General features: G+C 39.4%; 4 protein-coding genes across 7 annotated transcripts; 3 read left to right on the top strand and 1 right to left on the bottom strand.

Moving 5' to 3' along the window:
- Positions 1–2,236: 2,236 nt before the first annotated feature.
- Positions 2,237–3,099, bottom strand: LOC130732079 (uncharacterized). The gene is made up of 2 exons (XM_057584202.1): positions 2,716–3,099; positions 2,237–2,537 (listed from the first exon to the last, which is right to left on the bottom strand). The coding sequence occupies exons 1-2, from the start codon at positions 3,035–3,037 to the stop codon at positions 2,392–2,394; spliced, it is 468 nt and encodes a 155-aa protein (XP_057440185.1). The 5' UTR covers positions 3,038–3,099; the 3' UTR covers positions 2,237–2,391.
- Positions 3,100–13,161: 10,062 nt separating this feature from the next.
- On the top strand, positions 13,162–15,380 carry LOC130716081 (succinate dehydrogenase assembly factor 2, mitochondrial). The gene is made up of 5 exons (XM_057566272.1): positions 13,162–13,356; positions 13,445–13,546; positions 13,646–13,772; positions 14,823–14,891; positions 15,003–15,380. The coding sequence occupies exons 1-5, from the start codon at positions 13,262–13,264 to the stop codon at positions 15,147–15,149; spliced, it is 540 nt and encodes a 179-aa protein (XP_057422255.1). The 5' UTR covers positions 13,162–13,261; the 3' UTR covers positions 15,150–15,380.
- A 1,900-nt stretch (positions 15,381–17,280) lies between these two features.
- On the top strand, positions 17,281–19,265 carry LOC130716122 (uncharacterized protein At4g14100-like). Its single transcript, XM_057566322.1, has 2 exons — positions 17,281–17,889; positions 18,721–19,265. The coding sequence occupies exons 1-2, from the start codon at positions 17,403–17,405 to the stop codon at positions 18,906–18,908; spliced, it is 675 nt and encodes a 224-aa protein (XP_057422305.1). The 5' UTR covers positions 17,281–17,402; the 3' UTR covers positions 18,909–19,265.
- A 1,346-nt stretch (positions 19,266–20,611) lies between these two features.
- Positions 20,612–24,353, top strand: LOC130716097 (chromophore lyase CRL, chloroplastic). 4 transcript variants are annotated; one of them, XM_057566290.1, is made up of 9 exons: positions 20,612–21,079; positions 21,149–21,198; positions 21,324–21,384; positions 21,539–21,574; positions 21,672–21,722; positions 22,487–22,582; positions 23,683–23,787; positions 23,877–23,972; positions 24,089–24,353. In XM_057566290.1, exons 1-9 carry the CDS (start codon positions 20,912–20,914, stop codon positions 24,227–24,229), a joined length of 804 nt encoding a protein of 267 aa, XP_057422273.1. In that variant the 5' UTR covers positions 20,612–20,911; the 3' UTR covers positions 24,230–24,353. The 4 variants fall into 4 exon arrangements, with proteins under 4 accessions (XP_057422273.1, XP_057422286.1, XP_057422278.1 ...); XM_057566303.1 differs by having other exon boundaries at positions 23,880–23,972; XM_057566295.1 differs by having other exon boundaries at positions 22,490–22,582.
- Positions 24,354–24,719: the final 366 nt, after the last annotated feature.

Here is a 24,719-nt window from a genome sequence, read left to right on the forward strand (position 1 = left end):
CATATACCTCAAACGATGAATATCTTACATTTCATTTGATAGCTTCGTCCTATTTTCTCTGCCAAGGAAGAAAAATGCATTAAAATGAAATTAGTGGTGGTTGGTAAAACAATCCTCTAATGCATATAATTTAGAACTTCCAAGTTCCAATCACAATTCATTTGATAGTTGTTACAAACAAAAATAATGTAAACCCCAATACCATGTGAAAAACTATCAGAAACCATATTTGGTATGCATGTTATAACAGTATAACTTATAAGGGTGCACTGACAGAAGGTGTTTTAAGTGGAACTTGCTGCAAAAAATTCACAAGGAAAATTAAACTCATATATGAGTAAGTGACATTACAGCATGACTTCATAATTATCTGGGTGTTTGTATTTGTGTTTAAATTGACTAAAAATACATCCACTCGAATGGCACAAGAGATCATAATTGTTCAAAAACACATTCATACTGTCTTGAAACATGCTCTGATGGAAATTTTCAATTGTGCTTCTTGTTCATGCTATAATATTAACAAGCAATATGTCATGGAAATCCCTAAAATTTTGCATGGAATTGTTAATCTAAGTCACATCCTATAGGAGTAGTAGCCTGCAGAGGTTTCTGATAAGAGTTACACACTTACACCACCTGCTGTGGCCCTTCAATTTCTCCAATTTCAACAAACTTTCTTTCTAAAATATCTCATATTTCAAAAATATATATCCAACCTTGCTTACAACTTGCTAACAAGTTACAGTACAAAAAACATCCAAAGTAAACCATAAAGATAACAACAATCATCAATATAGCAGCAACCTATGTAACCTGAAACTCAGCTTCCTTTACCTTCTTAAGAAAAAGTGGCAGAGTGGCACTTCCACATCTTCTAAGAAGTGTCACTCTTCAAATTGCACTCCCCCACCCTAGATAAGAGTTTTCAAGTCTCATTCAAATTTCAAAGCCTTAAAGACAAGTCGAGTTGGCTAATATCCTCCTGAACATGTTCAGAAGTTGTGTACCCCTTGAACTATAGCTGAGAAATATAAAAAATAGTAGAATTTAATTAGGTCAAAATAGTAAAGTAACAAAAGCAAATCAGGCACAAAACATTTCAGGAAATAAAAAGAAGGGACCTTCTTTGAGCGTCTGCTCCCCAAACCCTAATCTAACGGTCATACAGAACGGTCTTCGGCGCCGTCAACTCCTCGTCGTCGCGTCCAAACCTAACGAAAGCCAAAACGAAATGAAATCAAAATCAGAGGAGATGGACACTTATAATCTAGTTGAAGGCAAAGGAAGAGAATAAGGGTTTCTCAAGAAAGGGATAGTGAAACCCTCGAATGGCCTGAGCAAGAACTACCATGAGAGTCCGCAACTTCGTCCAGAACCGGAGCTCCCCTGAGCAAGCTCTTCGTCCAGAACCAGAGCTGCCATGGCCTGAACAAGGGCTTCTGTGGCAAGAGCCCACTATCGCTGCCCGACGGCCAGATGAATGGAGAACCGTATAGAGGGGGAAGGGGAAAAAGTTGGGGTTTGGGCTTCTGTGGTGAGGGTTTCGGCAAGAACGGTTAGGGTTTGGGGTGTGAGACGTGGGATCGAGAATGGCAAGCGAGAGTGAGAGAGTGAGTCGTGAGAGAACAATAGAGGGGGAAGGGGAAAAAGTATGTCACTGTTTGTGAATTTGAGCCAAAAAAAAAAACTTTTGGGTAGCAGTTTCCCGAACCGGTGCCTTGCACCGAAAAATTTAAGTTTAGTAGCGTTTCCTTTATGAGATACTTAACTTTATTATTTTTTTTCATTTTTAAAACACTTGGGCAGCAGTTAATATGAACCGCTGCTGCAAAGGCGCTGCCCATCTCACTTTTTGTGGTAGTGTTATCCAATCATCAGGTCACCTTGAAATCCTAGTCAATATAGTTATTCAGGTTTAATTTTTACATCAATTTTAGTCCTTTGAATTTCTCTTTTATCATTTTTGGTCCTTCTCTCTTTTTTAAATATATTCTTTAAATATTTAAATATATAAATAATAAATGTTAAACATTAAAAATTACCATTTTAAAATATTGCAAATAAACTTGTCAGCATAGAAATATTATGTTTAGTTTGGTGATTTCATTAGTTTGGTCATATAGATAAGTGACAATTTCATTTTAAGATGAAGAATCATATTTAGATATGGAAAATATAAAGTAATTCAAATGAATCCAAGAGAAAGAAACACATAAAGAAAATTAGTCTTTAATATTTCTTATTGATTTTACTTAAGTCAAACCGTGTAATTACAAACCAAAAGAGGAAAAACAAATGAATAAAGAGACATGCCATGTATGTTTATATGGCTATGATATAGGCAGGTGGCGAGGTAGTAAAAGCTGCATGCGTCTTGAATGATGTAGTTCATATCATTGGAGAAGGGGCAGGAGCAGGAGAATGATGATGATGATGATGATGATGATGGTGATGATGATGATGATGATGATGATGATGATGATGATGATGATGATGATGATGATGATGATGATGAGGATGAGGAACAATATAACCTGAATAAGCAATGTGATTAACAATATTAGAGATCTTAATATTAAGATCATATATACAAGAAATTGAAATAAAATATATATATGAAAGATTTAACATGTACGTTATTACTCTGTTGGAAGGGCAAATAGTATATTCACATGCATACATAATATCAAACAAGAGGATTTGAAAGCTTACTTCCACATTTAGTTCCAGCAGGAACTTTGGCTCCACAAGTCTTGAACACATAGATGGCTTTCTTGACATTTATCACACTCTCAATATCCTTTGTAACATATTTGCAGAGGCAAGGGATATCAGCATCATTTATGACCTCACAACATGCTTTTGATGGTGGAATTATTGGCCCAAAAATTCCAGTGTACTCTTGACATTGAGAAGCTATGGCTCCTAAGTCGCCTTTGCATTCAAATTGTGCTGAGATGCCTGTCAGGTTTCCTAAAATTAGGATGGTTGCAGCAAGCACCAACATTCCAAAGGTTAGGTGTCTAATTGTCATGATGTTGACACTATATAATTCAGCCTATGTTTTGCGTGATAGTGTCTCTGCTTTTGTCCATACTTTTGCGCATCAAATTGTAAGGCAACAAGAAAGAACAAGGGTCGAATTTTCGTCCTCACCTGTGTGTGGCTCCGAAACTTCTGGTGTGGCTTAGAACTCGTCCTCTTTGCCTCTTACACATGTTGTGCTTCTCCTTCTTCGATGGCTCTTGAGGTGGTGATCTCTCCTCAAACATACTTTTCCACGAAAAGTTCTCAACGGGGACAGCCAAAAGGTAGCAAAAATAAGCCAAAACCACTACCTTTTGATTTTTTAGAACCAGTTCAAGGGGGAGATGGTGTTACGACGTACGCGCAGCGAACTTGGTTGGTTGGAAAACAATTGGGTTTGAAGCCAAGAGGTTTAGAGGCCTTGATGATCAAGGGTTTGGAGGCTCAAATTCGTATAAATCATCCACATCTCAGTTGACATGTCTAGTCTTTGGCTCACTTGGAATGTACGTGGTTTGGGAGGATCAACGAAACGAGAGGCAGTGAAGAAGATTGTTTTGTTGTGGAAGACAGAGCTTTTGTTGTTGCAGGAGACAAAGTTAAATGAACAACTGCGTCGTATTATAGAGTCATGGACTCCAGGTTTGCACATGCGTCATGTGAGGCACATTCTGCTAGATCGGCAGAGGGACTTATGTGTTTATGGCGGGAAAATTCTTTAGAGGTGTTAAATGTGGTTTTTGACCAGTTTTTGATTTTACTGTTTGTAAAAATTCCCAATATTAATCGTAATGTGTACCAAAGAAATTGCCTTTTTTTCTCAGTATTTTTGCAACACTACTCCGACTATGAACGAAAATTAAAATTCAAAAACTTATCTTTTAGTGTTTGATGTGAAAAACCAATTGGGTGACTCTGGATTTTGTTATTTTTCATGGAGGGTGCTTAAAAAATAAATTCATATTTTAAATAAAAATTATAAATTTAAGATTAATGATTTAATAACAATTTTATTTCTCTCGCATCTCGTTTTTATTCATTTCTTATTTTTGTGTATTACTAATTTCTCTCGGTTCTCTTCATATTTATCAAGATGAACGTGAAATAGAGATGCTTATAAGACATTATTCATTAATTAATTTAAGTGTTATTTTGTATTTTATCTTATATTCATCTATATTTTCCTCATCTTGTCTTCAGTAAACTGTACCACGGTGGTTCAGTTGAATGACAACCATCAGATATAATAGTTTAAAATTAAATGGTTGAGATTAATTTTGGTTGAATCTTGAATTTATTAAAATGTCCTTTACCCCAATATCAATCTACCACCATCCTCAACAGCGGGAATTGGGTTTGGGGCCCCCCCTATGAGGCTCCGCGCCCCACTTAAAGTGGGGAAATTACTGGAAAGCTCCCCTTTAATAGAATACAGAAAATTAAATTTCGTATTCAATCCGGAAGATAAATTTCCGTATTATATTAGTATGTAAACGACATGAGTTTTTTCAAACCCATTTCAGCGCTCTCCAAACCCATTCTCCCCATTCTCAACCCTTGCTCTTCAATCTTCGAGACCGACGCTCTCCTTGCTTCAATCATCATCTGGAAAGGGTTCCATCATCTCCATCAAAGCTATTCATCAAACCCATTCTCCCCATTCATTGCATTGAAAACTAGAGGTAAGTAAGTTTGTATTTTCACCATTTAACTTGAAATTATGTGAATCTTTCAACCCTAGGGTAGTCGATTGATGCTTAGGTAGAGGTTATGTTGGCTGAAATGGTATAAATTGGCTTTGGGGCGAGTTCCGATTCAGCAATGGTGTTAATGGAGGTTCAGGTTCAATACGGAAAATGATTTTCCGTATTCGATATGGAACATCATTTTCCGTATTCGATATGGAACTTCATTTTCCGTATTTGGGGTCTATTTAGTCTTTAAGCAAAAATATAATTAGCTTGATTAATTTAGAAAATGTTTTTAAATTGATAATTAAGATAGTGAATTATTTAGTGAATTTATTTAGAGATTTAACTGAGAGATTTAGTAATTGAGAGACTATAATTTATTTATTGAATTTATTTAGAAAATGTTTGCTCTGAATATATAGTGAGAATGAAGAACAGAAAGAGGTCTCGAGCTAGTGAGGATGTGGGGGCTACTGAGGATAGACACCGGCGCTTACATGCTTCTAGCTGGCGCGGCGATCATGCTGCAACCTCTCAGGCGGTGGAGGCTTCAGCTCCAGTTGATTCTATGCAGTCGCCCATGGTAGAGTCTTCGGCTCCAGTTGACCCTACTGATCCAGTTCCTACTCCGCCGTCTCCCATGGTTGAGTTATCTCGCCATGAGTCACCAGGCGAGGAGTCATCAGGCGAGGAGTCATCCGGCGAGGAGTCATCCGACGAGGATTGTATTCCTCCTCCTGATGTTGATGCTGATGTCGTGCCAGAGGCACAGGGTGGCCAGGAGGACCTGATCCAGAGGTTGCCGCCGTTTCCGGGGGGGCTTGTTGAGCTGTCGCTTCTCACGCATTATGCTGATCACAAGGCTCCCTGGACGTGGCATGCACTCCTACGCACAGACGAGCGGTATGCGGACCGTCGACACTTGAAGGTGGCCACAGCTGGGGGGAAGGTTTGGAACCTTGCTTGTGATGGTGATTCAGACAGTCACAGGCGGGTTCGAGAGTTGATTGAGCAGACGGGTCTTCATCAGCTACCCTGATGCAGCTACCCGGAGACAGATGCAAGCCTCATTTTGGCCCTTGTGGAGCGATGGCATGAGGAGACTAGTAGCTTCCACATGTCGTTCGGGGAGATGACTATCACCCTGGACGACGTGTCGGCTCTTCTCCATCTCCCCATGGGGTCGAGGTTCTATACGCATGGGAGGGGGGAGAGGGACGAGTGTGCAGCGCTCTGTGCTGAGTTGATGGGAGGATCTGCTGTTCGTTATCATGCTGAGTTTGATACGAACAGGAGCCATACTATTCGCTTTGGGGTCTTGAAGACCCTGTATGATGCTGCGTTGGAGGGTATGTATTAATTATTACTTGATTAAATTGTATTGTTATAAACTGTTAACTCAATTCATTTCATTGTAGATCACCGATACGAGGATGCTGCGCGGATTTGGCTGGTGAACCAGCTAGGCGCGACGCTCTTTGCTAGCAAGAGCGGAGGCTACCACACGACCGTGTACTGGATAGAGATGTTGCAGGATCTTGGTCGAGTGTCCGAGTACGCGTGGGGCGCGATTGCGCTCGCTACGTTGTACGACCAGCTTGATCGAGCGTCCAGGAGGGGGACGGCCCAGATGGGAGGTTTCAGCTCGCTCCTGCTAGGATGGGCCTACGAGTACCTTTCTGACCGCGTCATTATCCGGAGGGCGGATCCGGACTACTTGCAGGACCAGCCTAGGGCGCGGCGGTGGGTTACGTCCCGGGTCGGGCATGCAGGCCTCGATGAGAGGCGAGTCATGCTCGATGAGCTGACGGTGGATGACATTATATGGACCCCATTTGAGGACCATCGGGCTCATCGACCACAGGATCCGAGGGCCATATATTCTGGCTACATCCGTACGCCATTTGGTCGTGCTGTTCGACGACATCTACCAGAGAGGGTTCTGCGCCAGTTTGGCTACACACAGGATGTCCCTCGACACCCCTCTGAGATCCAGACGACTGGGTCCCTTGCTGAGACCGCAGATGCTGCCTATGCTAACTTTGTGCCGCACCTGCGCCCTCAGGGGATCCCTGCTACTTATTCGGGAGAGGCTGTGGAGGATTACATGAGGTGGTATAGCGGTGTGTCTCATCGGTTCATCATCCCTGATGATAGGAGGGAGGAGTTCAGTGCTGTGGTAATTTGAATTTTATTTTCCATTCAATTGTGATTTTTTGTTCATGATATTTTATTTGTAACTAAACATGTATGTACATTATTTTTGCAGACGGTTGTGCGTCGGGTCGTGGACTTGTTGGAGCAGTCACTGGAGGTGCCAGATGCTCTTGCAGTGGGCACGCATGCCCGATCCCTCACTGAGAGGGCGCTATCCAGCGCCTTCATTGGTACCCAGGGAGTAGCCTTTGCTGCTGTCTGAGGAGCTGGAGCTGTGGGAGGCAGAGCGCGTGGAGGCAGAGCGCGTGGAGGCAGAGCCCGTGAAGAGGGTGCTCCTGTAGAGGGTGCTCGTGGAGGCAGAGCCCATGGACCTAGAGGTCGTAGGGGGGCCGGTAGGGGTCGGGGCGAGTGATTGACTGTATATTTGTATATTTTTTGTGTATTTTTATATTATGACATGTGACTCTTTGTATTATGACTCTCTTTATATTAATCATGCTTTCTATTTCCACTAATTATATTTAGACTCTTATATTGAAAAAAACCTGTATAACTACACCGTAAATAATCAAAGGCAGGATAAGTAACATAAATAATCCATGGCAAGCAGTTCAAAGGGTACACGAAATTATTCAGAAGCAACACGAAAACAAAATTAATCCTCAGTGATATCGATGAAGTCGTAGGGTCCGTTATCCTGTGGAAATACTTTGACTACGTTGGGCAACGTTATATTCAGATAACGAACAAATTTACTCAGTGCAAACACAGCAACCTGCAAGTAAATTGCAGATTTAAAACCCACCATGCGTACTTGTTCAAAGGAAGCAAGATTAATGTTTAGGTAATAGATGATAGACCTTTTGGAGAACGAGAACAGATCCAACAGTTATGGCATTCCCAAATTCGCCGCCAGTGAAGGCCTTGCGATGGATGCTAGCGTCAACGGTGCCCGTAGGGTCCTAAATCGATGCAATCGTGAGAGAAAAGGAGGCAAAAAATGTACAGTTAAAGAAGCTGGACAAAAGCGAGGAAATACCTTGAGGGTAACTTTGGCATCTCCGAAACCATTGGGAGTGCATGATTTAATAACAGCAACAACACTCTCTACTCTCTCAACATTCGTTGTGATTGTGCCCATCGGAGTGGCAGATTCCACCAATTGCAGGGCTGAAAGCCAAGCATTTGAATTGAAATCAGGATCAGTTTCGGTTGATCTGTCTTCGAGCGTACGCCTCACAATTTCTTGGGTCGGAATGAGTAGTGTGTTATTGTTGGATCTACGGGCATACATGGCAGCCTGGACGGCGCCAGCTGGGCCAGGAATGAGAGGACGAGAGGTGCTAGGAGTGTTGCCTTGACGTTTGCAAGGGCGGACGAATGCATTCAGGTCCTGTTCCATTGTATGTTTTTTTATCTTCGTTGCAAGACAGGAAGAAAAGGATGAAGAAGAAGAATAGAGAAACCAGAGAGATTTATAGAAGAATGGTCAAAAGATTTATGGTGTTTGGTGGATAGTACAAGTGTGGTTGGGGTAAGTTGGTGGTAGAGAGTAATGTCAGGTTTCAAGTTCGTCATTTAGTGGATGAAAATGACAAGACTCTGATGATGGAGTAGTTGGAAATGACAGGACTCTGATGATGGAGTGGTTGGAAATGACAGGACTCTGATGAAAATGTCAGGTTGTCTATGTTAATTATCCCTGATGCTGTTTCAATCAACTGCTGTTTAATATAAAATGTCCATCAAAATAATAAGGCCCATCAATATAACAATGATCATCAAATTAATATTATTAAAAGCAGCAAATGAACAACATAAGGGGAAGGCCCATCAGATTAATATTACAGAGCGTTTACAAATGAATATTACACAAAGTGTGGTATCAATCTGAGGTGATGTCTACATAGCTTTGATGACTAAGAGGAACACCAAAAGTAACAAGCCAAGCTTCGAATTCTGATGTGAACCTGCGTAAACGTGCATCATATGGGACGCACCAGCTTACTGATGTAGGATCAACATACCGTTCCCACTGGAGAGCAATTGGCGGCATAGAATGTCCAGGAGTTAGATGAAGCTACATTATGGAGAATAACAATAAAATTAGATAACTTGCAAAAACAACAAATTAATTCACCAATTGGATATTAGTGTACTCAATCAAAAAATACATGTACAAAGTGATTTATCACATGACCAACAGCTATAACATGATGTACATCCGGTGGACCTTCTCTTCTTAGTGGAAGGTATGACCAACAACTCTTGGAGGAGATGGATATGAAAACCACTTGGAACCTGGTTGCTACAAGGTATCCCATCTCTGACAGTTTCATCCATTTATCCTCGGTAGCCGGATGACCAGGAGGAAGAGTGAGTCGGGAATGTAAGGCATTAACCACATGTCTGGACCACATTTCATCACACAACCCTCTGTGTCGTTCAAGTTCTTCTATCAACGCTGCCCTAACCCATGACCAACTTTCCTCACCTGATGGTAGTCCTAGTAATGCAGCAATGGCTCTATAGCCACAGTTACCATCATCCTCAACATTCTGAACTGTGTGTATATATGGGTGGAAAAAGGATGGAAAATTACCCATGAAATAGCTTGTATCAGACTTCTTCACACGCTTCTTCTTCTTTGGTGGTTGTGAAGCCTTCTTTGCCTCTTTGATCTCCCTTTCAACATGTTCAAAACCTGAAGGATCACGAGTCAAGGATCCTATTGCTTTAACCTTGTGTGGTTTTCTCTCATTCGCCTTAAGAGTGCGCTTGGACCTTATCTGAACCTCAGGAGTACAAAGTGAACTGCTTTCAGGACAATAGATCGCTTGAAGCTTCCTCCTTACCATACTCTGCCCTCCAGTATCCAAAGAACTGAAATAATGTGTCAATGCCTCAACTTCTGGTTGCATATCTCCATGGTTCATGCCGCAAATATGGTTGCTGATAGTATCTGCAACAGGTTCAGGTACATGCTCCCAACTCAGTCTCTTCCAGAATGGATGAATTGCCTCATATGGAATTCTTTCATAACCTGCAAGTTCGCAAAAGTGTTTCTTTCAATAACAAATAGAATTAATTGACAAGAGAGTGGTTGACCGGTGACCTGCAAGTTCACAACCGCAAGGTAGTCCATGAGTCTCTCTCAACAAGCAATCGAATCCGCCGTAGGACTTCATTCTTATATGTTCAGCATCAAGGAGCTGCAGGCATTTGTTTGACACAAATCCTCTAATATTTGTGTAAAATGGGCACATGAAAATGTGATCAATTCTGTGAATACTGCGCTCAAACCATGCTAATATTTCAGTATGTCGATTACATGTCAAACTATGCGACGCATCCCAGGAAGTGGCCAGGTCACCCTTGCAATCCCACAACATCTTCTTCAAACTGGCATGTGCACCCTCAGCCCTGCAAACAACAAATAGATATCTTATTAACTCTCCACTGTAAACAATCTATCAAATGAAAAACATATAACAAGGCATAAATTAAGCTCATACAATTTTTGTACCTGTTACTTGTTGTTGTTCCAAAGTGCATCACATGATTTGTCCATGCCTTGGAAAATTTCTCCTTGTGGACCAACCATATAGTAGAACAATAGGAGGTAAAGTTGTTGTATTTGTCCTTGCACATATTAAACAATTGCATCCATTTAACTTCAAATTCTTCAACTGTTGCAGCATCCACCACCTCTGCCCACTTCCCCATAACCAATTCAGCAAAATCATCTGTGCCAACATAGAGTTTGCACTTTGCCAAAACACACTTGTTGATGTGTCACAAGCATAATAAATGGGTAGTGTTGGGAAGGCTTTGCTTAGCAGCACTCAATAAGGCAAGATCCCTGTCAGTAACAATCACCTTAGGCAACATGGCTTGATCAGCTAATAGAGACTTCATACACTCCAGTGCCCAAACGTAGTCATTTGTGCCCTCATTAACAATGTAGCAAAAGGCTATGGAGTATGTCTTATCTGTGGAAGTCAGTCCAACAATCTCAAGCAAGGGAATTTTATATTTGTTTGTCTTGTATGTGCAATCCATAATCACTACATACGGGAATGCGTTGAACAGTTTGATAGCATTTGGATGAGCCCAAAATACATCTCTAATGACTTCCGATCCAGGCTCATGTCTTTCAAAGTGGACGTACTTGTCACCGTCCAACTTCTTCAACAAGTGTTGCATTTCTGTCAATGACCCGCGGAGGGATTTTCTTAACCTCTTGCAAGCACCATAAATCTGAGATATGATAGTCAAGTTTAAAGGATTGTTTTCCTTCAAAGTCAACAGCATCTTTCTCGGTGGAACCCAACTCTTTGTCATTTTTTCCACTTGCTCCTTCTCTTCGGAATTTAGACGACCAACAAAATTGTGGCCAAGTAGTGACCTAGCTGGTTCATGGTTGTGTATACCTTCCATCACCTTTAGCCGCCAATCTCTATCTATGCCATTTTTCATAGGTCGTCCTTTTAGTCTAAAAGGTCAATCTGTCTTTTGTGTTCCGGTTCCTTGAACAAGGTCAAGGTCTCTGTAGGGAACATACTTACCATGCTTCTCGCACCCCAACATGACATAAGCTTTTCTGCTTCCATTCCCACCGCTATCTGACTTTGTGATCAACGCAACATATCCATTTTCAATCGCAATTCCATGAACCCAATTGATAAGATCATCACGGGTAGGGAAAATCTGTTCAATGACACACACAAACAAGGCATAAACAAGGGTGATCAAGACATAATAAGAATTGATATATTACACTTTCAAAACAATGCAAAAATCTGTTCAAAGAATACCTGATCAGTTGCAAATAAATGCGAGACATCTATACTTATACACGGGGGTACAAATGCTGGTGGTGGCACCTCTGTAGTGGCCTCTTCAGGTTGACCATTGTGCAATCCAACTTCAATCGATTGTGATTCACGAAAGAAAAATGATTCTGTCATCCCTGGAAGAGAATACAGAACTTTATTATCCATATTGGATACGAAACTTTAGAATCCGTAGTGAATACGGAATTTTACAATCCATATTAAATACGGAATATCAATTTCCGTATTGACTACGAAACTTTATATTCCGTATTTTATCACGTCTCAGAATTCAAAAAATCATCCCCCTAACTACTTAAACTACTTAATCGAACTACTTAAACTACTTAATCTAACCACTTCAACTACTTAAACTTACAACATAACAACAAACAACCAACAACACTTACCTCAAATGCTATCTTGTTGCATCCAATGGTGGAGAGCTTGCTAATGAAGGAGTTGGTGGTGATGGTAGGAAGAATGAAAGTGAGGTAGGAGAGGGTGAGAGAGAGGGTGGTCTGGAGGAATTGAGGGGGTTAAGGGGGCTGGTGAGGGGTTGGTGACAGAGGAGTAATGGTGTAGGGGTTGGTGGAGGGAGGAGTAATGGTGGAAAAGGTGATGTCTGTCAGATTAACTTCCGTATTCTATTTTAGTGAATACGGAAGTTTAAATTCCGTAGGGCATTTTTGGGTTTAAAAAAAACAGGTGGGGCGCGGAGCCCCATAGGGAGGGCCCCAAACCCAATTCCCCTCAACAGCTCTCTCCTCCGCCCCTCACCTCCGACCGGCCACCACCACCACCGCACAACGGGACCAGATGTACTCCTTCATAGATTCGTAACCACAAAAACTTCCAGATCTTATATTTCCAGATTCCTTCAACGAATTTCTCCTTTTCTTTGTTGAGCCTTATGAACATGAGTAAATCTTGGTTCCATATCTCCTCCCTCAAAATTTTGAGTGCAGTGCAGATGAACAATAAAAAGGTCTCAGTGCGATGGTGGATGGGGTGGTAGTTCGGAGGGATCAAAGGGGAGGTGGGAGAGGAAGAGGCGGCGGCGGGAGCAAAGGTCGTAGGCGGCGAGGATAAACAGAGCAGAACACAACCCTAATTCTCAAATTAAGAATATGCAATTGATAGCCTAGAAAAGGTGATGGATCTGGAAAAATTGAGCAAACCTTGAAGGAAGTGGTGAATTAGTGGTAGAAGGAGAAAGATTGAAAATTTTGCCAAATTGATATGACATATTGAGTCGAAAACCTTGAAAATCCAATTGCTGTTGATGTTCACATGGGTCTGATTTCGTTTCAGGTGAGGGGAGAGGTGGTGCAAGAAAAGGAGAAGGATGTAAAGTAAAAAGAAAGAATGGACAATTTTGTAATTATCATGTGAAATAGTGATTGCACCATGTTTAACTGACCCACCAAAGACGTCGTCATCTATTCGGCGTACCAAACACGTCAGAATTTCCCTCTTCCAAACCATTTTCAGCCTTCGTGTTCATTTCCCACCCAAACACACAGAAAACAACAACCAGAGGTTCCAATGGCGAGTCTGAGAAGAGCCGCGATCAACATCCACAGAGTCATCAACGCTAACAAACGCAACATCACCGCCTCCACAACCCCCCTCACATCAAGGTTTCATCTGCACTTCATCTTCATCCATTCACCTTTTCTTTCCCCTTTCATTGATATCTAAACAAAAGGGTTTTGTTCTTTTTTGCAGACCACTTTATGGCTATTCCAAGATTTCCCCCTTCACCTCATACCCTCAATCTTACGAAATTGATTTGTCCACAGAAGAATCCAAAAGGCGCTCGTTGAACAGGTTCCATCTTGTTTTTGGCTTTTTCCCCAATTTTGTTTTGATTTGTATTCTAGGGTAAGGTTGAGTAATTTTTTGTTTGATTGGTGAATAAACGAATAGGTTATTGTATAGAAGCAAACAACGAGGGTTCCTGGAACTTGACCTGGTTCTTGGCAAATGGGTTGAGGACAATATTCACTCATTGGATGAAAATCGAATCAAATCTCTCATTCATGTTCTTGACCTGGTAATTTTTATTATTCTTTGATAATGAATGTGCCCCCTTTCATTTTTTCGCCTGATTTCTCTGTTCCTTCATTTGGAATTGAGCTTGTATTGGTTGGTTATATGGCTAGTAGCTGTAGGACAAGTTTCATTTTAACTTGTTAGAGGGATGAAGTGACTCAATTGACTTGAGTTCGTAAGAGAGAAGAAGCTTCTTTAGGTAGGCATGGAAGATGATAGCTAGATATTTCATAATAGAGGTAAATGAAAGGTGTCAATTTTATAAGAACGAGTGCGTTTGGGTAAGTAACTTAATTAAGCGCTTATGGTGATAAGCGTTTATCCCATAAGCGCTTATTCATAAGCTAATTTGAGAAACTTGTTGAAATAAGTTGAAGATAGGTTACGGTTAAAGCATAAGCTCTTATTCATAAGTTAATTTGAACAATTTATGAAAATAAGCTCAAAACAGCTTATAGGTAGGCCACAAGCTATTTACACAAGCTCTCCAAGAACTTGCATAAGCGCCTATACTATAAGATAAGTTTAAATAATAAACTCCAAGTGAAGCATTGAATTCAGGTTATTTTTGCTTGTTAACCATTGATATCAACCACCTCAAGGAGGTTTATAGTCTTTTGGATGGAAAATGAAGCACCTTCCACTCTTTAGATGTGTGTTGTGAAGGAGAATGAAATGACGATTTGCATCATTGCTAGTTCTTCAGAGTACATCACAATTAGCGCAACTGGAGCTTATAAACTCCATAACTCTGGTCCAAACTAGAACTGACTCTTTGCCATGTTGTCTTTAAAGGATTTACTTTGCCATGTTCTGAGTGAAAATGAAAATATGAGATAGCAACTAGATGCTAAGGTGATGATTGGATACCAGTTAGCACCAGTGCAAACGGACGTTAACACTTATTTTGAGATAAAAAGTAAACAAAACTCTTATAGATTGAGTTGAAAGTCCTTTAAGTTCACTCAACTAGTATCCAAACACACTAAGAGTTTGAGGCAGTTTTTTTTATTGACATGAGTTAATTCAAATTTCTATTTCTGGTCTTCAGGAAAATCCAGATTTATGGAAGTGGCTATCAGGACAGGAGCAACCCCCAGAATCAATTAGTGCAAACCCAGTGAGTTTCATTTTAGTATTATTTAAACAATGAAATTCCAGTTTTATTATTTGGTTGGTTTTATTTTTCTTTGGGTACAATTCTCATGCAAGCCAGTCATCTGCTGCTTAGGTCTTTGCTGCAATCAAGGAAAAATTAATGAAAAACCTTGATAGTCATGCTGCTCCTGAAGTAAGAGCAATGCCTGGGCAGCCATGGGTGCGAGGCTGGGATGATATTAAGAAAGGGCCGGGTGGTCCTGTAACTGGAAATCAGTAGCTTGAGAGTGTATGATCTTGTCATCTGTATTCTATAACAATGAATTAAATCTGGTCCACCATTTATAACTAACTAAAATAAGGGCTGGGTAACTGCTGCTGAAAGGTTTGTATTTGGTATAAGAGATCTGTAAAAGCGGGAAAAACTATAAAACGATTATGATTTTCTGGGAATCTTTATCTATATTGTGTATAATTCATTGTTTAGTGATGACTTACTATTATGTTGTAATTTTTTTTCCTATTGGCCATGGAAAATATGTTGTAGTTTTTCTTCTGGTCACAGTTCGGGTGGAACTTAGTTGACCTGATCTTTGGCTCAGTGCATGTTTGGATGTGTATCGGGGCACACTCCAAAACGCGTTAGCGGAGAAGCTCTACGTTGTAGCTTATAGTTTAACGTGATTCTTCTCCACGTTGTAGCTTTTGGTTTAATGTGATTTTAAAGTCCAACGTGAAACCAAACATGCACTCAGTCCTTTGCCACATTCAAGCCACATTCAAAAAGTTGAACTGATGACCTAACCCCATGATCTGAATATAAACATTGTCATTGTGTTTATGCACAAAAAACATTGAATATAAACAATGTCATGTGTCCAAGGAAGTTTAGCCCATCTTTCTCCTGCTAACCCGAGCCAAGGTTGAGATTCTCCCCGGTACTTTGGTCCTATTACCCCAGTCCCCCCCCCCCCCCCCACATAGGAATTCCATCATCTGAAGGAAAATTGTAAAAAACCAAGCAATAAGAAATCTGCTGCCGCATTCGCATTACGCCTCACAAGAAGGATCACAATATAAGAAAGAGCTGGCTAGAAGTTTACGATTTACAACGCCTCCAAACGTTGAACAAGGAGCTATATCATAGTCTAAACATGACCATCTTGAAGCAAAGTTGATGCGAGAGATTGATTGCCCAACGAAACGACAAAGCCTTAGCAAGAGAGACGTCCAAGGAGGGCTCATTTTTATGACACATAACTAGGCTAGAGGCTTCCCGCACAACCATACCAAAACCCACATCCTTTGATTGCAAAATTGATGCATCAAAGTTCACTTCATACTTATTGTCAGTGGGATGAGTGAGACTAAGTGCCCGTTTCACATCCCGTTAGAAACGTGATGTTTGAATTAACGTGATTTTGTTCAAATGATTTTGAGTAGAATTGTGTTTAAATAAAGTAGCAGGAATGTTTACACCAAATTTTGGTAAAAACAAACAGAGAATCTAAAGATCAATCTGGGGACTGAATTCGAGTCCTCTTGGGTTCTTTGGTGAAAATATCTTGAGTATTAACTGATAAAACTAAGAAAACTTGATAAGAAATGTAAATGAAACAAGTAAATTCAACTGAAGTAAATGAACAAATATTGAAATTTTTTGTATAACAAATGAATCTTAAAATACAAGAGTTGCACGAAGTCCCTACTTTTTTCCTCTAAGTTTGCTTGTAGTCATTGCGTTCGACTGTAAGCGTTTTGAGTACATTTGAGTAGATAAATTCGTGAACCTCTATTCTATGTAAAAATCTGCTATTTATAGACCCAAAATACAACTGTCTTCCAACGGTCAATTAACGAGACAATCACAAGTGTCTTCTAGGCATCTTCTCGTCTTACACGTGTCCTTTCGTCTTGCACGTGTCCTTCTTACGTCATATTCCTGATACCTGGCTTTTAATAACATGTCTTCTTGTATTTTGAAATACAAATGTTAGGTCGAAAGTACAATTGTCGACCACACCTGACACTTAACAATTTTATATATACAAATTCTCATATATTCGACTTCCATACATCATAATCGAATCATACTCTTTAAGTCGAAATTATTTTAAACTTGTATTTAACAAGGAGTCCTCAAACCTCACTGGTTCTATAGTAGTCACGCTTGGTCTCCTCCAATTAGAATCAGATTTTACTATGTACTAACTTTCATCCAATCCGATTAAAATCTATCAATTTGTCATGTCATAATTAAATTTGAACTTTAAAATATTAAAAAATAAAAAAATGAAGAGATGTGATTAGACACACGTATACAACTTTTTCTAGTGTAAGAATTGCATATAAATTAAATCCATTTTAGAATTTTCTTATATTCACAGCTAAATTAATTTTTCCATGTAATATTTTTTTTGCGAGGTTCTGTGTCCTGAATCCTGAATTGGAAATTCGACCTTACAATACAATACCATTACACTCTTCTTATCTCATTTCCCTTCCCCTTCACGAGGAGCAAAACAAAACAGCCATGGCTTCTTCTGCAATTGCTGCAACGAAACGCACATTCTCTGTATTCACATTCCTCATTCTTCTCCTCTCATCTTCAAATTCACTGACCCCGGCGACACCAGTTCCCGCCGATTGGCCGGAGCAGTTCCACTCGGTGATGTTCATGAACAGAAGCGACTCTCTCCAGAAACTGGACTTGTGGTACGACTGGCCCAACGGCCGCAACTTCAACATCATCCAGGACCAGCTCAACCCCGTCGTCACCTACGACCTTGAGTGGACCAACGGCACCTCCTTCGTCTACACGCTCCACCCTTCTGACCAGAGTTGTGAGGTTCTCGACGTCCCTGTGGGGATTCTCCGCCCTAATTGGCTTGACGGTGCGACCTATTTGGGTCAGGAAACAGTTGATAATTTTCTCTGCAATGTTTGGGAGAAAGTTGAATTTATAACGTATTATGAGGATGTGCTTACTCGAAGACCTGTTAAGTGGGTCTTCTACTCAGGTTCTGTGCTTGCTCTGAAACCCTTGCTCTTTAAAATTTTATAATTTTAGCATTTTGGGTGTTTTGTTTGTGCTATAGTATGTATGCTTGAAAGTGGGATAGATTGAAAAGGAGTAATATGAAAAGGACATATCTTTGCTTACCTTAGTTGGAGTAAAATTTCTATTATGTTTATTGACAAGTTAATGGAATAATAATCAAATTAGGCCCTGTTTGGAACAACATATTTGAGCTTGTCTTATACTACAAACGCTTATGCAAGTGTTTTTGAGAGTTTAGCTCATGAGTTATGACTTACCTATAAGTTGTTTTGAGTTTATTTTCATAAGCTGTTCAGATTAGCTTATAAATAAGAACTTATTTTTACCTATAACATATTTTCAACTAAACTCAATGAGTTTCTCAAATCAACAAGCGTTTATCGCCTTAATTAAGATGTTCATCCAAAAGCGCCCTTAATGAATATGAGTTAGAGTATGTTAGGGTACTCGTTGATACCCGTGCAAACGGAATACTCTCTATGGATTAAGTAAAAAGTACTTTCACTTTACGTTTAATGTGTATCCAATCACACACATAGGTTATACGTAGATTTTCACCTTAGGGGAAGCTGTGATTGTGGGAAAAAGCTATTGTGGGGAGAGAAGTAATTCTGAAAGGTTTAACTGTGAAACCAAATATGCTAAAGGGAAAGAAAAGTATTTTCATCTCACGGTGCAACAATTAGTAAATAGTTCATCCGATTTGAGTTACTTTATTTCAGTTTTTTTTATCAATTCAATGATATTATTTGAAATTTGAAGTTTCTGGACATTATGTTGGTGAGTGCAGGGTATACTGCTCACGTGATGACATTTGAGGTTGGTGCAGTGCTTGAGGATCCGAATTGGCAGGCTCCTGTGTACTGTTTTAATGGGAGTGAGAAGGAAAGGAGTCTCTCTCTATTGGGACCTGCTGTTCATGGTGATTCTTTTGGGAGGTTGATGAGAGGGGTAGTCAGTACTGCAGAGGCGTTGTAGTTATGAAATGGCTTATGCATGGATTACGTCTGTTGTATGAGTCTACTGTCTGTCAGATTTGGGGATATCTAATAATTGTATGAGCCAAATGTTTACATGAGTTCTCAATCACAATCTTATTGGATGCTGTTGTGAGCTAACCTTTGGTTTCATAAAGGTAGATAGATCAAATTATGGCCATCTTAGACATTTGGGAAATAATGAACTGCAATTGTCCTTCAGAGCTTGAGTAGAAGGAGCAGGTTTGTGTGTGAGATATAAATAATTGTTATTCGTTACATATGGTCATCGTAGATAAGCATCAAGAAATTTTGTAAATGTGTAGGGTGGAATAATGGAATGTTTTGTTAGTCTTAACAGTAACACTTGTAAGAGAAGATCAATTAGCTGGCCGATTATGCTAGTGGTAACTATGCTCGTGAATTGTGATCCATATCGAACTAAGTGGACTTTTTCCTTTTGAATGAGGTTTTGGATCTCTGTATTGTGAATGTGAATGGTAAAAGATAAGTGTTGGAGGGCTTGCTACCAAAAATAAGTTTACCTAAATCAACTTGGACCAGTCAGAGACTAATGGGTTTGCTGCTCAGGTCTTCGATGCAATGTGGGAAAAATTATGAAAATCCTTGACATGTATTCTCCTTCAGAAGCAATTATGGGTGGGAGGCTGAGATGATACATGCAAATCAGCAGTTTCTCTATCTTTTTTTTTTTAAAATCAAATTTATCAGTAGATTGAGATTCAAAGATCTGGTCATTTTTTAATAACAACATGAATCTGGTCCATTTTTCATGTTGCTATGCTATGGATGGATAACTAAAAGAGTTGGACTAGCAACACCCAATTTTATGTTAACAACTCTTGAAAAGATTTGGATTGGACAAAGGTGAGGGTCTACACCACTAAGGTGCTCGTGACAAACTGGCTACCATTGGGCACTTCGTTTCGCTTATGATCTTGGTTTCAAGGATGTTGTTCTTGAGACATTGTTTGATTGTTCCTCATACATGTCGTCTCTGATCCAGGATTGTCTTTCTCTTTCAAGAGCTTTCAGTTCTTGCTCTTCAATTCATGCTAAGAGTAATTGTAATGCACTAGCTGATCATCTTACTCGAATGGTTATTTCATTTATGATTTCATTTATCACCTTCATTTTTGTTGGTACATGAGAAAAGTAAACGAAAGACTAAAGCGCGAAAGAGTCCCTAGCTAAAAGCGGAACCACAACATCTGGAGGATCACCTAACACAGTGAGATCACACTGTAATCAGCCACCCTACCCAGCAAGGCAATCTTCCAGTCCATTCGCCTCCCGAGGAACATGTCTTATACGAAACTCCCTGTTCCGACAAAGAAGGAGGTGAAGTTCTTGCAGCTCATTAGCGAGGACATGAAAATAGTGCTTCCCTCCATCAAACGCCTCAACAAGTTCCAAACAGTCGAACTCACAATAAACCTTCATCATATTTCTATCCCGTAGGAGTTGGAGCCCGTCCTCATTTGATTCATTGCAAAACTCTATTTAACTTTAAAAATATTGAACTCTAAAAAATTATAGATTAGAATTTATTTTTGTTGCATAGGAAAAAGGATTAGAAAATATTTGAATATTACTAAAGAAATTTAAAAAGTGTAATATCTTTTAATTTTAAATATAAAAAATTGATATACATCATTAGGGGTGTTTTTTATAACAATATTTTCAGGGGTGTTGAACCAAAAAGGGTAGAACAAGAAGCTGCGCTCTCACACGCGATTCAGTGTCCAGAGTCGACGAAAAAGACAGAGGAAGAACAACGAGAGGCACCTGAACCTCTCTACACTTCCCTCCTCCAACTTCACCTTCTACTTCTTCTTCTTCTTCTCTGCAATTCTGGTGGTGGTGGTGGTGGTGGTGGTCGCTTTCTACTGAGATTCCTCCCAATTGATTCCATGGTTGGTCACAATTATCCATTTCTGCTCTAAACACAAACAAACAAGGACAAGAACAAGATAGAGAAAGATGAGTAGCGACGACGGGTCGGATTCCAATGGATGGAACCGTGCTCGAGGGTTGGCGGTGAAGACTCTGCTACTCATCGGCGGTGCTCTTCTCGTCAAACGCCTCCGCAAGTCCACCACCCGCTGGGACCATGCTCGTTTCGTCTCTAACTCCCTCACCGGCGAAAAGGTTCACTCACAATTCTTCTCACTTTCTTTTATTTTAATTAATTTTTTGAAATTAATGTTCTTGGTGTAGTATTCAAAGGAGCAAGCTTCCAGAGACCCAGAAAACTATTTCAACATTAGGTACTTTGTTTTTGTCATGGCTATCTGCATCATACTTGAACACACTCAAATTGGGGTTTTAATTGGTGTATAAAAGATAGTATTTTTTAGACATGCAACATCACACTTAGATTGTGTCTTTGCAGAATGCTTACATGCCCAGCAGCAGAGTTAGTAGATGGTTCTAAGGTCCTGTATTTTGAGCAGGTCAGAATTTGTGTCCTATCAATCAGTTTGGATACAAATTAAAGAGCACTTATTGGAGCTTATCTAGTAGATTAGCTCAATCAGTTTGAAGTCTTCTATCTATTATGTATGATCTTAATTGTTAGCTCAATGATGATTTTCTTTATGCTTGTAGGCTTTTTGGAGGAGTCCACAAAAACCCTTTCGGCAGGTAGACTAACATGTCTTGTGAGAGTACTTGTTTCCATTTTTTTTTGTTTTTCCTTCTAATTCTTATTTGCATTTGTCATCTTTCGTCTTTTTTGCAGAGGTTTTATATGGTGAAACCTTGTCCAAAAGAGTTGAAATGTGATGTTGAGGTATGTCTTTAGTCACTTTGAAGACGCAAATGACCTGTTCTTCTAGCATTGATTTGTATGAAATGTGGTTTAATGATTGTCATCAGTTTTCTCTTGGAGGCATTTGCATTTGCGACACTGCCCTTTCCTAGTTTACCATGATTTGTGTTCATCAATGATATTGATGCCTCTTCTTCCTGATATCTTTAGCTTCATGAAACAGTATTGAGATCTTCTTTAAAAGGAAATTACCGTTGCTTTTCTATTGTATGGCATTTTAAAAATGTATACTATGCCTTCGGTATTAATGGGATTTTGTTCTGAAACCGTTTTTAAAACTCCCATCTTAATTTTGTACTGGTTTTATGTATCCGTAGTGATACAGGACATATGGGATCAATTATAATTAGATGCCAGGTTGCTATTTGGGATTTGGTAGATGAGTACTCAGACTACAGTTTTGTGGATTCTTCTATGATATTCCAAACAGTACCCAGCATGTACGTATAATTATTCCAACCATTGTCCTATATTACATGGATACTTGTTCTTATATGTTTACAGCCCGTTTGAATGCGGATTTATTAGAGCTTATTGGAGCTTATCTACAAGAAAAAGGACTAAGTAAGTTCCAATAAGTGCTATTTGGTTTGCATCCAAACGGTTACTCTGATTTCTAGAAGCATGATTTCAATAAGTATATTATATTTTCCCCCTTGCTGCAAGTGGATATTATTTTGTTTAAACTTGGAACATAAATACTAATACTAACTTCTGCTTAATAGCAGTTAAGTACATATGCCATTAGAGACATGGAGGAATACAAGAATTTCTGTGATCGACCAAAGGATCAGCGTCCACAACCAGAAGAAGTCATTGGGGTAAGCATTCAATTATGTTCCGTAGTTCATACTGTGATCTTAGCTTAAGGAATCTTCTCTTTAGACATTTGCCATTTTTTTAGGGAGAAGTGGGTTAGTAAAAAGATTGATGTGGGAAGAAGGTCTTCAGATGCTAAAAAATCTGTGGAGGAAAAGTGACGAAAATAGAGAAAAACGGGAGAGAAAGAAATGTATGGTGAAGAACAGAATGAAAAACAAGGCTGAAAAGAGACTGACAAAAAAGAAGTAAAATCTTTGGATATTTTCAAAATTAGTTTATAGTAGGCTAGTAGCTGTAGATAGATCAGTTGATACACCAGAGCTGCATAGAAAACCACAGCAGCACTGCTTAAGGGGATAAAACATGTCTCAGATTGAATACTGCAAAATGTATTAATGATTGAGGATTATATTACAAAGAGCCATAGATGCCGAGAATCTAATTGACCTGTGGTTTATAGGTTGATATATGCAGTGAGTGAGTTAAATACATCTTAGTATTAGCTGTCACTCTTAGATGATGATTGATTAAATGAAGAAACATTCCGGTTTGGTGAGGAGGTAAAGCTGTCATTCCCCCTTTATTTTGTTTATAGGGTGATACTATGATAATTCTTTGACTCACTAAGGTAGGATGTAGAGGCACTGCTATCTTCTTAAATCCATTACCTACCCAAAATGTGGGGTTATCAATGAATTTCTTTCATGAAATACTAACATTTTAATTAGCAGAAATAGTGAAATACCCTCCACTGATTGAAGTGTCACTTCTTGTATCTAATCATATTTCTGTCTCACATTTATTTCATGCTTTGCCTGCGTGTATGTTGTTGTGGCTTTTCTTTGAGTGTGATTATTTTTGTTTACATCTTGAAAGAGGTAACTACATCAATGAAATAATCATTTCGGAAATTCTGGACCAATTTTTTTTATGATTGGCAGCTTCTTAGGTAATTGCTTTAGCATGTTTTTAATTGGACCTGTGATAAGTTCTGTTTGTGTATTTGAATACCTTGAGATCTTCAATGATCAAACAAAGTGCAATATATCTATTTATTCTAGTATCTGATTTCCCTGAATACATATACTGTGATCTGCAGGATATTGCAGAACATTTGACAACAATACATCTCAAGCGTTGCCCACGTGGAAAACGCTGCTTATATGAAGGTTCAACCCCACCTGGCGGATTTCCTAATTCATGGGTAATTTTCAGTTCTAGCTACTCTTAATATCCTTCTCCCTTTCCTTCATACTATTACCACTTTCATAGTATCTTCACTCTTTCCTATAGCAGAATGGAGCAACCTACTGTACATCAGAACTTGCAGTTCTGAAGAACAATGAGATACATACCTGGGATAGAGGTTTTGATGATGACGGAAATCAAGTTAGTTTTCTTGGTCTCTATGTTATTGGCTTGACTAATGAATTGCTTTACCTGTTACTGTAAATTTAGACAACAGACTAAAACAGAAACATGAATTATTTCGTATTTGATTGCAGGTTTGGGGACAAAAAGATGGCCCTTACGAGTTCAAGCCTGCACCAACCTCCTGTTTTAATGATATGTTATCCCCCTTGAATTTCCCCCCTCCACCATCAATGGATAGAAGAATAGAGGGTTCATTCATTTTGCAAGATTGAAATTATTTTGCATATCCACAATGTGTAATTCTGCCACTTAGCTTTCTGTCTATATTGTCAATATTTGATTTCAACCAAAATATTAAAAGCAATGGCCATTAAAGAGCTAGCTTATTATCTTTTATTTTCGCGATCAAGTTGGATGAATATTCTTGGCATATATAGGAAAAGATACAGGTTAGCTGTGTTGAAGATGAAGCTTAGTATTGATAGAAGTGGCAAGAGAATGCATAATTTGCGCCTAAACGATTTCCATGCCATCCGAAGATTGATCTTATGGAAGATACATTACTAAAGTCACCAACTTAGTCGGGGAAGACATTTTTGACCTTGATGCTTAAATAATGAAACTCCTCTGCATATGCTTGCTTAGCCAATTCTCAGCCCGAGTAAAGGAAGAAAGTTGTTGTGTTAGGCATTCGTGAGCTAACATAAACCTGGCCTACGTCTTTAATATGGCCTAAACGTTGTGTTTTCTGCTTTGCTCTGT

Source organism: Lotus japonicus, chromosome 1 (genome assembly GCF_012489685.1).
Source record: "Lotus japonicus ecotype B-129 chromosome 1, LjGifu_v1.2".
Classification (NCBI taxonomy): Eukaryota; Viridiplantae; Streptophyta; class Magnoliopsida; order Fabales; family Fabaceae; genus Lotus; species Lotus japonicus.

Coding starts and splice junctions, on each gene's coding strand:
- LOC130716122 (XM_057566322.1), top strand. CDS start 17,403: ATGGCTTCTTCTGCAATTGCTGCAACGAAACGCACATTCTCTGTATTC. Junction 17,890..18,720: donor TAAGTGGGTCTTCTACTCAG/GTTCTGTGCTTG, acceptor TGGTGAGTGCAG/GGTATACTGCTCACGTGATG.
- LOC130716097 (XM_057566290.1), top strand. CDS start 20,912: ATGAGTAGCGACGACGGGTCGGATTCCAATGGATGGAACCGTGCTCGA. Junction 21,385..21,538: donor AGGTCCTGTATTTTGAGCAG/GTCAGAATTTGT, acceptor TTATGCTTGTAG/GCTTTTTGGAGGAGTCCACA. Junction 21,723..22,486: donor AGTTGAAATGTGATGTTGAG/GTATGTCTTTAG, acceptor TCTGCTTAATAG/CAGTTAAGTACATATGCCAT.
- LOC130732079 (XM_057584202.1), bottom strand. CDS start 3,037: ATGACAATTAGACACCTAACCTTTGGAATGTTGGTGCTTGCTGCAACC. Junction 2,538..2,715: donor TGCTGGAACTAAATGTGGAA/GTAAGCTTTCAA, acceptor TTGCTTATTCAG/GTTATATTGTTCCTCATCCT.
- LOC130716081 (XM_057566272.1), top strand. CDS start 13,262: ATGGCGAGTCTGAGAAGAGCCGCGATCAACATCCACAGAGTCATCAAC. Junction 13,547..13,645: donor AAAAGGCGCTCGTTGAACAG/GTTCCATCTTGT, acceptor ATAAACGAATAG/GTTATTGTATAGAAGCAAAC. Junction 14,892..15,002: donor AATCAATTAGTGCAAACCCA/GTGAGTTTCATT, acceptor TCTGCTGCTTAG/GTCTTTGCTGCAATCAAGGA.